The sequence below is a fragment of the Coturnix japonica genome, chromosome 9, assembly GCF_054131305.1.
Source record: "Coturnix japonica strain WE chromosome 9, WE-NBRP24, whole genome shotgun sequence".
Taxonomy (NCBI): Eukaryota; Metazoa; Chordata; class Aves; order Galliformes; family Phasianidae; genus Coturnix; species Coturnix japonica.
Genome location: NC_140671.1, coordinates 9,159,800 through 9,174,066, shown reverse-complemented (window position 1 = coordinate 9,174,066; position 14,267 = coordinate 9,159,800). Strand labels below are relative to the sequence as shown.

The following is a 14,267-nucleotide window of genomic DNA, read 5'->3' as shown; positions in this document are numbered from 1 at the left end:
AATCCTGACCAACATGGAAGGACTGGTTGGGGGTCTATGGAAGTGGTGTTGTGTGAAGGACAGCAATCACAGACCACACATGGTTTATTGGTTTGGATGTTTAAACAAAGAAAGCATCTCCCAACCCCGGTAAATAAAGACAGTTGGATGTAGAAACATAAACTGAACCAACTCACGGGGATGCTTTACCACCAGCAAAGAGACCCTTGGGGAGCCATCCGAAGGAAAAAAATAGACAGGAGTGTGCGAAGTTACTAAAAGAGTCTATTAGAGGTGCACAGCAGCTAAACATCCTGAGGCAGAGCAACCACGGGGCAACAGTAAAAGAGCAGTATTGCTAAATCAGGAGCACTTTGGTGGCCTGAAACTTAAAAAAGAATTCTATAAAAAGGGGGATGAGAGCAGAAGGGTGAGTGTGGAGGGATAGTGAGCGCACATGAGTGTAGCATGAGAAAGGCTGAGTGAGTGGCGGGCAGCAAGGAGATAGAAAGCAACAGCAGAAGCTCCAGAAGTGCCCTGGAAGGATAATGGAGAGAAAAGAGATTCGACACTCATGTCTTGTAGTGGAGAGGGAATGCAAAGAGAGTACACAGAGAGGGCTGCAGAGAGCAGTGCCTTCCTCATCGTGTGAGCAGTTTCTAGGGCAGTGAGCACCAGAGAGGGAGCCGGAGCCAGGAAGGAAGCACTTACAGGATGCTGAGGTAAGCTCAATCTGTCTGAGTAGTCAGGGATCGAGCAAAATTACCCCGGAAAATACAAGCGACCTCTGAGCTGCTGGCACTGGTTTGTGACAAATGCTGAAGGTTCGAGAGACCCTTCAGAAGCATGAGAGTAAAGCAAAGCATCTTTATGCAGCAAAGAGAAAACAAGGGGAAGGAAAGGATGGGGGGGTATGGATCACACCACCTGTCTTTAGTTCTTTGAGATGTTTTGGAATGTTTTGGGGAGAGCTCCAACCTCCTTAACCAGGAAGACCTTCTCCATAGGGAACCTCAAACAGCTCCTCTCACATGGCAAGTGTTTGGATTCACCCCAACTAAAACGACACCATCTCAGAGCCCAGCTGTGTGGCTGCAGCCCCTCTGCCCAATGCTTTGAATCAGGAGGAAGGCGTGATGCTGCAGTGGTTCTTTGGAGGGAGGAGGATGAAAAAGAGAGAAAGAAAGAAAGTAAGAAAGAAAAGTGGCTTTTATTTTTAGCCATTTTAGCAGCCAAATTGTTGTCAGGCCGTCTGTGCTCTGCTGAGCAACACCGCAGTGTTGGGCACAGCCAAGAAGAGCTTCCTCATAGAGCAAAATGTCACGATGCAACCAGGTTTAATCACAATCCCAGCACCCTTTGTGGGAAAAAAAACACCAAGTTTGGGACAAGGTGTGCACTGTTTTGCATCTCTGTTGTTCCTGTGTTCCATAAGAGGCAGGCAAATGTGGCTGCAAACTGTTGCTGCCCTTGGGAAGACTCCAAGTTCCCCACTGGTGCCCTCTGGTGAGGCTGGGCAGACAAAGGGAGGTCTGGAAGAGTGGATTGTCCTTTCCACCACTCACCACCATCCAACTTTGCCCTTCACAAGTGTCAAGAAACAGCCTGGATTGCTTTATTTCCCTTTGGAATTTGGGGGGTTGGTTATTTTTTTGTTCTTGGACGTTTGCTTCGCCTTCCCAGAGCTCAAAGTACAGACTGCTGAGGGTGGAAAAGACCCATTGCCAAGCCCTGCCCAGGCCAACCAGTGCAGGCTGTGAGTGCCTGCAGGGATGGAGGCTGCACCACTTCACTCCTGTCAATCCAGTGCCTCAATCCTTGACAAATTCATTCCACCGTGTCCACATCACTCTTGTTCTGGGGAGCCCAGAACTGTGTGCAATGCTGCAAATGCCATTTTGTTCATCTTTAAAGCTGTGGTTCTCCAACAGACACTCACACTCACTCCAGGGCACTGGGAGGAGCAGGCAGCAAGTGCAGGCAGCAGAGGATTTGCTGAGCCCGTCCTTGACACCAGTTCCCAAGAACATCCAGAGAGAATTTATTGCTTCAGATCCCTCATAAATGCCAAGCTGCTATGTGATATATGGGCTGGGCTGGGAGGCTCACTGCTGCAGCTCCTGCAGCTGTCCTGGGGAGCAGCAATGAAGCACCACAACTGGATGGAAGGGGATGGGACACACAGAGCAGGGCCTGGCAAGGTGTAACCCTGCATCAACCAACGCAGCACATCCCTGGGATGGAGCTGAGTGACCTGCTTAGGTCTGCTGGGCACAGCTGCACATCCTCTGACAGCCTGACACCCTCACCTCTCACTCGCAGCACATATGAGTGCACACACACCCAAGTACCCTGCCCTGTAGGCACTCGAACCTGCTGCCCTGCGCTCCCATCCCATGCACACAAAGACACCATTGGAGCAAGCAGATAGCATGACTCAGAGGAGGCCCTGCTGGCAGAACCTTGGCTCTGTGCGTGTGAGCAGTTTGGGCTTTTAAAGAAAGCTGAAGGAACCACAGCGCTCCGCTGGGTGGGCTGCGGGGGGAGACGGGCAGCTCCGAGCAACGCTCCGCCCCCGGCTGCCCGAGGGGCACAGCAGGAGAAGCCGCTCCGGGGTTTCAACATTTACCATTTCATCAATGCGGGATCCTCGCTGTTCGTAGGTACTGTAGGTAAAACACCCCTAACACCGGACCCAACGCAATGTACCGTGCGCTCCCGTGTGCCGGCACCGCCCCAACTCCGCCCGGCTCCCACTCTCAGAGCCGGTCCCGGCGGGCGGAGCCGCAGCGCCACCGAGCGGCCACACCGCGCTCCAACCTCCCGCATCCCCCGCTCATCCCCCGGGCTTAGAAGGGAAACGCGACCCCTTCGTGGTTCCGGCTCCGGCTCCTCGCATGGAACACGGCCCGGATGGAGCAAAGCCACAGAGCAGTTCCCGAAAGAGAAGAAGCCAAAGTGTCGGCACCGCTGTCAGCTCTGCCTGCCAAGTCCCGCCTGGATCTTGTCCCGCTTCACCCTTTAGGGTTGAAATTTTCCATCCTCGAGTCTTTTTGTTTCCGTGTCTCAGTGGAAGCAGCCAGGGCACAAGAAGTGCTGAGACCACGACGAGCAAACACCCCGAGGTCTTGCCAGAGGATGGTGTTTTGTGGGAGCTGTGGGTGAGATGCAAACGGGTGGGAGCTCACAGCGAGAAAGCTCAGTTTTCCAGCTGTATCAGCACCTCTAATGAGAGAAAATGGCTTTGTTTGGCCTGTGTTAAAAAACACAACATCAGTCACTCCAGCTGTCACATCGCCAGCTTGTGGAGCAGGGGCTTGGAGTGCTGCCTTCCCCCATCCCCAGGACAACCTGAAGAATCCATATTGTGACATGGAGAGGTGATTTGAGTTCTCAGCCACTCCAATGCGAGATCAGGGGCAGCTTCCAACTGTGCTGCAATGTGGACTCCATCCCGGGCTCTTCTTTGCCCCAAGCTCCTGTGGGAATGTTGCTCCCCTGTGACAATGTGAGAAAAGTACAAAGTTTCCTGCAAAGCATTTGCCTGTGAGAAGGAGGGTAGGAAAATAACAGCGAACAGAGAACAGAATGGCTTGTCCCCTTTCACTGCAGGCATCTCCATAGTGAAAGGGGAAAGGGAACATTTTCTTTCTTCTTTTTTTACCCCGCTGGAAGAGAACCCAAGGGCCACTCAGCACTACCTGCTCTCAATTAAATATATGGGAAGTTAAGAAGCCAAAGCAAGTGGTGCTCGGTTAGAGGGGTTCATCAGTTCCAGCTGCGTGCTGGGCATTGATTCACACCCCGCAGCAGCTGAACCCTCCTGCCGAGGGGAGCGTGGTGGGAGCTGAGAGCCCAAAGGTTTTGCTGTGTCTGCAGCCGCCCTCAGATCAATGAGGTTTTGCTGAGCCATGTCTCTGCTTCCCGAGGCACCGTCATTAAGGGCGTATTTTTAGGAAAACGAGATGCTGCGTTCATCGATAAGGAACAGCCCCCTTCTCAAGGACAAAGGTGACTCAAGTTCACCTGCCTCGGCCTGGAAACAGCTGCTATCCCCCAGCCCAGCAACACCTGGATGCTCCAGGATTCTGCACACCCACACAAGCCCACCCTGGGGCTCTTTGCATCCTGCAAGGGGCTGCACAGTGCACTGTGGGGCTCTGAGGCAGCAAACCCATGGGAGGATGCCCAGCTCCCACCCAGCTGCCCCAAACCCTTTCCATCACTGTTTTCCCAGTACCACTCCCCAGTGTGATGTGTTTGAATCATTTAGTGTGGGCTAAAACACAGCAAGATCCCTTCCAGGCACTCCAGCATCCCGGCTCAATAAAAAACCCCTTGCCACAGTAGGCAGCCCAGAAAAAGGCTTTTTGAGTTTATTCCCCAGGCCCTGCTTGTATAGAAAGCTTCCAGCACATTCATTTCTAGGCTGTAAGTGCAGAGAGATGGCTTCAGGCATTTGCTCACCTTTCTTCCCCACCTCGCCTCCCCCAGATGGCCATCTCAGCTTCACCCCCTAATCCAGGGTGGTAGAAACTGAGAGGGACTCTCTTTCTCAGCCCCAGCAGCCCATTATGTAGCACCGTGTTGGGGCTCGGGGCTCTGTGTGCAGGCCTTGGGCAGGAATGATGGGAGGGCTGGGGGGAAAAGAGGATGGGATGGGGGTGAAGAAGAAGGATAGTGATGGAGGAGGATGACCCAGCTCGAGGCACCATCCCCTCTGTACCTCCCTGCTGGTATTGAGGGACACAGAGGGGATGCTCAGAGCCCCCTTATCTACAGGCTGAACAGGCCCAGCTCTCTCAGCCTCCGGTAGGAAAGGTGCTCCAGGCCCTTCATCATCATCACAGCCCTTTGTTGTACTCTCTCCTGTTTCCAGTGCTCCTTTGCACAGGGGAGGCCCAGCACCGTGCCCAGCATCCCAGCTGTGGCCTCCCCAGAGCAGATCAGGACAGGGATAACCTCAGCTTAGTGGATAACCTCAGCTTACTGGATAACCTCAGCTTGCTGGATAAGCTCAGCTTGCTGGCATGCCAACCACCACTGAAACCAAGGAGCAGCCAATTCCAGCTCCCCAATCTCCCTTCCTGGTGCCACCAGCGGCTGCTGTAACTTGTTGCCATCTGTTATTTTCACTGTGTCAGAAAGCTTCTCTGCCCAGCGCCGGCCCATGAAATATGCATGTTGTGTCCTCTCATTTCCAACCCGCCTTCTCCTCCTGCACTAAATCCCCTTTCCGCCTATTTGTCTTGCCTTCAGATTTGTTTCTTCACATCTTATGGCTTCCCGGGCCATCAATAAGAGATGCTTCCCAGCTCAGAGCTGACTGCTGAGTGATTGGGAACGTGTGTTTGTGAGCATCACACCGCAGCCACAAAGCACCTGGATCTGCATTTCTATCTGAACCTTTTGGGTTTCTTTTTTTTAGACATTGTTCTTTTGTGTCCAGATCTGAGAGTAAAACTACTTGGAAACCTCAGAGCTGAGGCTTCACATGGCAGCTTTGAACTGCTTCTTTCACTCTGGGGGAATAACACAACGCAATAAATACACGGAAGGAAACGGGTGTTGTTTTTTCATCGCCAACATTTTGCCTATCTCCGCCCAAAGCGATGCCCTCTGGCTCTGGCTCTTCAACACGGAGTCCCGGCCGATCCCGCAGGTTGCGCTGAGCATCACCGGGCGCCAGATGGCACTTTGGGGCCGGCAGGAGGTTGGCTGGATTCCTGCTTGATCCTACAAGGCGAAGCGGGCGGGGAGCGGTGACCGTGCCCTGCCAGGAGCCCAGCTGGAACATCCCGCACCGAAGGCGACAACCCCCCCCCCAACCCACCCCGGGGATGGCTGCGAGGGTTCGGAGATCCCTTAAAGAGATTCCTTTAAAGATTCCTTTAGGCCACTCCGAGGGGCAGCCCGTCCTCCTACATCCCCCCTCCAGGGGCACTGGGCTTCCTTCCAAACCCCCCCCCACACACAAACCCCGACCCTTCCCATCTACGAAGGGAAGGAAGCAGCGGGCAGGACACGGGGCGGAAAGCCGGCCCACTAACTCAAGCCCGTGCCTGCGGGAGCCCGGCGGGGCGGTGCCGGGTGGGACGTACTTAAGGCGGCGGCGTTGCGGGCGGGCGGCTCCGCAGCGCCCATGGCTCTACCGAGCGCCGTGCGGGCTCTCCACGCCACCGCCGCCCGCGTGGGCGCCCCACGCTCCGTTCCCCGCGGGGCCGCCCCACCGCTACCGGCCAGCGGGAAAGGGGGAACGAGGCCGGTACCGTCGTCGGTCCCACCGCGGGGTGCGACCCCGACCGTAAATTTCGGGGACCCGGAGGAAGCGTTCCGCAGTAAAAGCAGCGCCGAGCTGCTGCGGGGGCTGCTGGTGCTTGGGATGTGCGCGGTGGGACCGCTGGTGGAGCACAACCGAGAGGTGGGTAACGGGGACAGGGGAAGGGGGAGAGCCGGTGTCACGGTGCCGGTGCTGAGGTTCCGCTGTCCCGCAGCTGCTGCAACTCGGGAAGCGGGTGCTGGGCCAGGCGCTGTTCGAGCGGCTGATGAAGATGACCTTCTACGGGCAGTTCGTGGCCGGGGAGGACCAGGAGGCCATCAAACCGCTCATCCGACGGAACCGGGCGTTCGGGGTGGGCGCCGTGCTGGATTACAGCGTGGAGGAGGATCTGAGCCCGGCCACGGCCGAGCGCCACGAGCTGGAGTGAGCGCCGAGTGGCGGGAGGGATGCGGGGGGTGGCGGGCGCGGGAGTTGGCCGCGATGCGATTGGCTGCGAGCGCCCATCCCCCAAATCCTATTGGCTGAACGGAACCGCGCGTCACCGCCCCGCCTCCCGTGGCGCGCCCCGGCCCCCGGCATCGCCCCCCGGTGCCGCCCCCTCTTCCCATCATTTCCCCCCCCCCCGTTCACAGCCTCCCCCCACACCCCTCATCTCCCCAATGGCGCCCAGCTGCGCTGTGCTAAAAACACCTCCCGAAACTCCGAGCTCGGAGCCCTGGGTCCGTATCCAGCAGGTGTTCGCCCACCCCTCCCTTCCTCCCCTTATCTCTGCCCCGCACCCAGCGCTGCCTGTATCGCACAGCCTGTATCGCACAGCCTATATCACACAGCCTATATCACACAGCTGCTGCTGCTGCCGGCCCTGGTTGTGATGCGGGAGCAGCTGATCCCTGTGTGCTGCCCCGGGCACGCAGCCGGGGCACGTGTTGCGATCCGAGCCGTGCTCTGCATCCCAATGGAGTGTAAGGGGGGGAGAAGGGGGGGTGACAGCGCTGCCCTTGTGCCGGCTGTGCCTGCGCTGAGAGCTCCTGCCTTTAGCACTGAAGGCTTTTCTGCACCCATTCCCTCTTAACTCTTGATGCGTTCAGGCTCTGTTGCCCCCCCGCTGTAGGTTATAGGGCTGCTGCTGCTATGGGGTTCCCACCCTGAAAGCTCTGTGCCCCCTCACTGTCACCCTGCCCGAGCCCGCTGGGTGCCATGCCAGCCACGGAGCTGCAGGCAGCGTGTCCTGATGCCATCTGCTGTGCGAAGCCTCTAGCAGCAGCCTGCATGGAGACACCCTTGTGCTTCTTTCCCCCCCCAGCCCCCCCCAAGAAATGCTCCTCGTGACTGATTTGCATTAACACTGCACAGGCAAGCACTGGCTGAGCCCATATTCTCACATGCCTGCAGCCAGTTCAGTCCTGCCCTGCCCTGCCCAGGCTGCTGTTCGGCGCCCTGCCAGCTTGTCACGGGTATCCTCCAGGTGCCACTATGAGCACTGCACTCAGGTCATGGTGGCACAGGCAGGGAAAGGCTCCTGCAGGCAGCACTGCTGGGTGTGGGACAGGACATGGGTTGGCAGTGCTGCAGGCAGCCTCCAGCCTGAAACACATTGCTACATCTACCTTACTGCTAATGAGGGCACCCTTGTGCTTCTCCATCTGAGCCAGATCCAAAACTCCCAATTCTACAGCATTGGCCACATCACCGTGCACAGCCATCCAGCAGGCTGGTGCTCCCTGCACCTCTGCATTAGCTCTTGATAAAGGCTAAGCATGCCTTGCAAAGAGTTGCTTTGCTTCTGGGAGCTCTTGGGCAGTGCTGAGATGCTTCCTGTCCCCCTCCATCCCCCCTCCACGATCTGGTATAAGCTACTTCAGCTGGGCTAAGTGGCATTTGGTTGTTGTGGGAATGGCTCTGCTTGCCAAAGCTAACACTGCAAAGAAAGCAGCTGATATCCAGGAAGGGCTATTTCTTCAGCTGGAAAGAGCTTCCTCTAGTTTGTTTTGATGCAGGACAATAAAAAGAGCACCATGGCACTGCTTTGATTGCCCCCACCCTGCCCCGGGATGGAGGGTTCAATGCAGTCATGCAGCAGGAATGCTGCTGGAACGGGTGTGTTTGTCTTCAGGAACACAAAACACTTCAAAGCCAAGGGGTGTTTGCTGATAACTGAGCTGTGCATGCCACAAGGGCTGTGCCAGGGCTGCTTGTCCCCAGCACACAGGTGCTGGATCGAGGTGTGCTCAGGGCTGCAGAACTATCCTGCCTGCACCAGGGGCATCTTGCAGCCATCAGAGCTTTGCTATTGCGTCCTTCTTTCATGCTCTGGAGCAGCAAGGTTCTTGACCTGTCCCACGGTCACAGAGCAGAAGCCAAGGACACAGCAGGTTGTGGCACGGCTCCTGCTGAGCTGCAGTTCACATGAGGCTTTGCTGTGCTCTGAGCTGCCCCAGGGAGCCTCCAGCAGGAGGAAAGGGCTTTGTTTGTGCTTCCAGCAACTCCTAATCCCTGTCACGGGGTTCCCACGTGGGTGCTGCCCATCCGAGCCCTCTGGCGAGGCTCCCATGCTGGTGGCATGGCCAATTTGGGGCAGCAATGCTGGGGCTGTGCAAAGCAGAGATCTCCTGGGAGGAGGTGGCTCTGGGCTGCCTTCCAGGGGCTACTGCATCAGACCCCTGTCCATGGGCTGGGTGTAGAGGGGCAGTGAGGAGGCGTAACTGCTTGAGCTCCAGCAGGAACTCATGACTTGGGCACCAGCCCAGGCTGTCAGAGCCCTGCTATCTCTGTGACAAAGGGCTCGAGCTTGAAATTACATCCGAGGTTGGCTGGGGTTGGGGCTGAGCCTTGTTTGTAAGTGTTTGGCTGGTGCTGAGGAGCAGTGGAGTGGAGCAGCTGAGTGGCAGTGGGGCTGTGGGACCCATGGCTTGGTGCAGCTCGCCCTGCACAGGCTCCTTGCTTTATGGTCTGGCACTGGGATGAGGTTTGGTGTTCCCATGGTTTAAGGGCCATAGAGATCATGGAACTGTTAAGGTTGGAGAAGACCGCTAAGATACCCAACCCCAACCCATCCCCACCATACCCACTGCCCACATCCCTCAGTGCCACATCTCCATGGCTCTGGAGCCCCCCCAGGGATGGTGACCACATCACTCCCTGGGCAGCTGTGTCAATGCATCACCTCTCTTTCAGAGAAGAAGTGTTTCCTGATGTCCATCCTGAAACGGAACCCCCAGCCCCACCATGGTCAGCCTTGTCCTTGCCATTTAGTGTGTATCCCCAACCACAATAGGCTGGGATGGGCCAAGGTCCAGAGTATCCTCTGTGTGCTCTTTAGCAAATGATTCCTCTTTGCTTTCCATGAGAGGATTTGGGATACCCGAGCTGCCAACAAAGTGGTGTTGGCCCCGTTAGCAATGGGATGGTGAGGGAAGAACAGGGTGTAGTGTCAGGCCTTGGGGCTGCCTTGGCCACCAGTGTGTGGCTGCAGGGTGCTGCTGGCCTGGTCCTCACCTTCCCTGTTTCTCTTCTTAGCTCCTGCACCTCTGCAGCCGAGAAGGAGCCAGGAGGTGAGTGATGGCCTCTCCTGCTCTCAGCAGATATCGCCTGGCTGAAGGCCCAGATGCTCCGGGCACCTGGGGGAAAAAACTCATTCCTCCTTCATGAATTGGAGGAGAAATGCTGAGGTTCTCAGCTGACCCCACTCCTCCACAAACTGGGGTCTCGTGAGGTCTGAGGAAGGAGGCAGGAGCTGGTAGGGTTCAGCAGAGGCCATTGGGCTCATCTCTGCCTTCTTCCACCGCAGGAGCAGAGAGGAGAGAGAAGCAGTTCCGTGCCCATCGTGGCTTTGGGGATCGCCGTGATGGAGTCATCAGCGCACGCACCTATTTCTATGCCGATGAGGCCAAGTGTGATCAGCACATGGAGACCTTCCTGCGCTGCATCGATGCATCAAGTAAGTCCTCAGCGTAGCCCTGTGTGCCTGGAGACACCAGGGACCCTGCCCCAGCCAGCCCTGCCCATGTGGCTCTTTCCAGGTGGCAGCTCAGAGGACGGCTTCTCGGCCATCAAGCTGACAGCACTGGGCAGACCTCAGTTCCTGGTGAGTACCCATGGGGGTGGGTAGGGTGGGCTGGGTTAGGGAGAGGACAGTGGGTGCTTCGGGGTGCCTGAAGCCACCTGGGGGATGGCCTCAAGCTTTAGGAGCACATGAAGGGGTCCCAAGGTGGAAGCATTGGTGCTTTATACCGGGCTGTGTTCTCCTGCTATGGGCTCAGTCTGTGGGGCTCTGAGCCCATACAGCTCACACTGAGCTCCATCCCTATAGCTGCAGTTCTCAGAGGTGCTGGTGAAGTGGCGGCGGTTCTTCCACCAAATGGCTGCAGAGCAGGGCCAGGGCGGGCGGGCAGCGCTGGAGATGAGGCTGGAGGTGGAGAAGCTGCAGGTGAGCAGGGTGATGTGTGAGGGGTGAGGTTGTGCTGCTGAGGGGGGTCGGTGGGGTCTGGCTGTGCTTTGGCACTGATGCTCCTTTTGGTGGCAGGAGTCCTTGGCCAAGCTCGGCATCGCGACCAAGGCAGAGAGCCAGCACTGGTTCACAGGCGAGAACGTGGGTGAGAGCGGGTAAGCTGTCCACAGCCTGTAGGGTGCTGTGGGGTGATGGTGCTGGGACCTAGGCCAGCCCCACTGTGACACTGGGCAGATGGGTAGCAGCAATGGGTGGTCTCCAAAAGTCACTGCTGACTTGTTGTGGCAACCAGGGGCTCCCAAAGCAGAGAGGGGTGACAAGCTGGGGTAGGGTGTCTCTTGCAGCTGGTTTGCTGGTGGGGTGGGAGCTGGTAGAGGCCCCATCACCAGCATGGACCTGACTTCCCATCCACAGCACTGTGGATCTGCTGGACTGGAACAGCCTAATTGACAGCCGCACCAAGCTCTCCAAGCTGCTGCTTGTCCCCAACATCAAGGTGTGTATATGCTTCAGCCAGGCTCTGCCCACCAAGCAGCTCTGCAGCGTGGACACTGCCAGTGTGACGCAGCTCAACCCTGTCCTGGGGTGGGAGGTTGCCATCCTCAGACCCTGCAGGGCTTCTGGAGCCCCCCACACTGACCTGCTGCATGCAGTTGGTAGGGTGGGCACCCCATGCACAGCACAGGTTGGGGGGTGTTGGGGGTGGACTCCCCAGGGCATCTGTCTCCCTACAGTGCTGCTGTGCCAGGCAGTGCTGAATGGGCTCTTTTCATTTCAGACCAGGCAGCTGGAGCCTCTGCTTTCACACTTCACCGAGGAAGAGGAACTGCAAATGAAACGGATGCTACAGCGGATGGACGTCCTTGCCAAGGTGTGGAAGAGGTGGGGATGGGCTCTGCTGCCAATGGGGACACGTGGCAGGTGGCCTCAGCAGCCTTCCGTGCCTCCTTCACCCCACAGAGAGCCACGGAGACGGGCGTGAGGCTGATGGTGGATGCAGAGCAGAGCTACTTCCAGCCAGCCATCAGCCGCCTCAGCCTGGAGATGCAGCGCCGCTTCAACAGGGAGCAGGCAGTCATCTTCAACACCCACCAGTGCTACCTGAAGGTGAGGCAGGGGATGGAGTGCAGGGCTCGGTGATGCTGTAAGCCATTTGACCTGTTTTTGGGGTGGCTGATGGCGCTGGTTTGGTGACCCTGGGCCATCTGTGCCCAGGAAGCTTATGATAACGTGAGTGTGGATGTGGAGCTGTCGCGCCGGGAAGGCTGGCACTTTGGCACCAAGCTGGTCCGTGGAGCCTACATGGAGCAGGAGAGGGAGAGAGCAGCGAAGATTGGCTACGAGGATCCCATCAATCCCACCTATGAGAAGACCAATGAGATGTACCACAGGTAGGGGGTGCCCCCCACCACGCTCCTGCCTCTCTCCCCAGCGGGATGGGGCAGCCTCACCACGCAGCCCCATGGTGCCCTGCAGGTGCCTGGATTATGTCCTGGAGGAGATCAAGCACAGCCGGAAAGCCAATGTCATGGTGGCAACTCACAATGAGAACACGGTCAAATTCACCCTACGCAGGTGGGTGCTGGTGGGGTGAGGCCAGTGTTGGGTGCCCAGTCCTTGCTCTGCACACAGGACGTAAAGGGTCTTTGTTCTCCCCTAACGTTGAGGCTTGGCTTGCAGGATGATGGAGCTTGGGATCCATCCTTCAGAGAAGAAGGTCTGCTTTGGGCAGCTGCTGGGCATGTGTGACCAGATCACCTTCCCCTTGGGTGAGTGCTGCAGCACCAGCACCTGGGAGCAGCAGGATGTGGCAGAGGTTTCCTGTCCCGTTGTCACCTCACGGTCTTCCTGAGCAGCTGCTGTGGGGTTTGAAGGCAAGATCGAGCCAGGCTGTGGGTTGCTGGCTGAGGACCTGTCCCAGTCTCCAGGCCAGGGGACAGCAGTGCAAGGCAGACTGGGCTGTTTTCCAGTGTGGATGCTGCTCTGTCCTGGAGTTCCCTCAGTAAGCAGGGCTTGGCTCTGGGTCCGCAGCCTCCTCTGGTCATGCTGGAAAAATGTGTTAACTTGATGTTTCTGGTTGAATGCTTCTTGAATTGGCCTGGCCCTCCCTGCCGGCATTCCCAGGGCTGACGGTGACCTCGGCACTCTCTCCCTGGCACCTTCCCAAATCCCTGTGCAAAGCAGGGAGGGGACAGGCTGCTATGTTCCCCCCCCCTGTCCCAGGCAGGCTCCCTGCATCTGGCCGGAGATGCTCCCAGGCTTCCTGTGGGTTGCTCAATCCCATCCTTCAGCCCTGACGCGCTGGGCTCACCCTACTTTCCCCCACACATAGAGGCAGGAAGCTGGGCTGGCTGACAGGGTGCTGGTTGGGACATCCCTGTGTCCCTTGGTTGTCTACAAAGCATCTCTGCTACCTGGAATGCTCTGAGTTGCTATGCCTGGATCCTTGCCCTTGGTCACAGCAGTGCCAGTGACCTGGACCTTGGAAGGTCTTTGGGGCACTTCCACACTCTCCCTCTCTTCTTCCAGGTCAGGCTGGCTTCCCTGTCTACAAGTATGTCCCCTATGGCCCGGTGGATGAGGTGCTGCCCTACCTGTCCCGCCGTGCCCAGGAGAACAGGGGCTTCATGCAGAGAGCCAACCAGGAGCGGGACCTGCTTTGGAGGGAGTTTAAGCGGCGACTTTTTGCAGGCACCATCTTCAGCTCCAACCCCTGACCCCTCCAGCCCTGCAGGACCCAGCCTTTGCACGGCATTGGGGCTTTTGTGCCTTCATGTTAACCACTAACCCAGTTCCTCTGCCTTGTTCTGTTGCTGTTTTTCCTCCTGAGGCCTTTGCCTGGGAGGGAGATGTTCTCTTACTGCTGTAGAACCACATCCTCCTTCTGGAGGCCACTACTGTAGGGCTGCCTAGCTGGCTGTGCCCCGACTGATGTCCCTCTGCTGTTCTTTGGCAGAGCCAAAGCTCCACAGGCTCTCAGTGCCTTGTGGCCATGCCGGGCCTGAGACACCTATCATGGGGATGGGAGCCTCCCAGCCATGTCCCTGTGCTGTCCCATGAGGATGGGGCAGTGCTGAGGGCCAGGGAGCCAGGAGCTGGGCTGCAGCTCAGCTCTGCCAAGCACTGGATTTGCAGCAAATGGCAACGATTAAAGCACTGTTGCTCTTATTCCTCGACTCAGTGCATAGCGTTGGGTTCTGCGGCGTTTCCCTGATAGCAAAGGCTGGGGGTTGCTCCAGCCAGCGTTGCAGCGTGCCTTCTTGCAAGGGTGCTGGATGCAGCAGCAGGGGGAGTTGCAAGGCAGAGAGCCCACGCTGTGCAGCAGCTGTATTCCAACGCTGGGAGAGCTCTAAGCACACGTGAGCCTGGGCTCCTTCCAAGGGGCAGAGCCTGGCTGTGTCCCTGCCGGATGGTGCTGAGTGCCCCAGGGGCCACCTCACTCATGGTCCTTCCCCGGGAAACAGCTGCAGGGAGTTGTTGAACCGTTGACAAAACAGCATATTTTTTTGCCTTCGCTTTGTGTTTGGAAATGCTATAATGCTGGGGTTCCTTTCTCTTGCT

The 14,267-nt window shown here is 57.4% G+C and overlaps 1 protein-coding gene across 2 annotated transcripts; it reads left to right on the top strand.

Annotated features, from left to right (window-relative positions):
* Positions 1-6,106: 6,106 nt before the first annotated feature.
* Positions 6,107-13,874, top strand: PRODH (proline dehydrogenase 1). 2 transcript variants are annotated; one of them, XM_015878330.3, is made up of 14 exons: positions 6,107-6,400; positions 6,474-6,682; positions 9,776-9,810; positions 10,047-10,196; positions 10,279-10,343; positions 10,569-10,685; positions 10,782-10,861; positions 11,121-11,202; positions 11,485-11,577; positions 11,667-11,813; positions 11,922-12,097; positions 12,183-12,281; positions 12,387-12,475; positions 13,236-13,874. In XM_015878330.3, the coding sequence occupies exons 1-14, from the start codon at positions 6,122-6,124 to the stop codon at positions 13,421-13,423; spliced, it is 1,809 nt and encodes a 602-aa protein (XP_015733816.2). In that variant the 5' UTR covers positions 6,107-6,121; the 3' UTR covers positions 13,424-13,874. The 2 variants fall into 2 exon arrangements, with proteins under 2 accessions (XP_015733816.2, XP_085412348.1); XM_085556222.1 differs by lacking the exon at positions 9,776-9,810.
* The last annotated feature ends 393 nt before the right edge of the window (positions 13,875-14,267 follow it).

Coding starts and splice junctions, on each gene's coding strand:
- PRODH (XM_015878330.3), top strand. CDS start 6,122: ATGGCTCTACCGAGCGCCGTGCGGGCTCTCCACGCCACCGCCGCCCGC. Junction 6,401..6,473: donor TGGTGGAGCACAACCGAGAG/GTGGGTAACGGG, acceptor GCTGTCCCGCAG/CTGCTGCAACTCGGGAAGCG. Junction 11,578..11,666: donor GGATGGACGTCCTTGCCAAG/GTGTGGAAGAGG, acceptor TTCACCCCACAG/AGAGCCACGGAGACGGGCGT.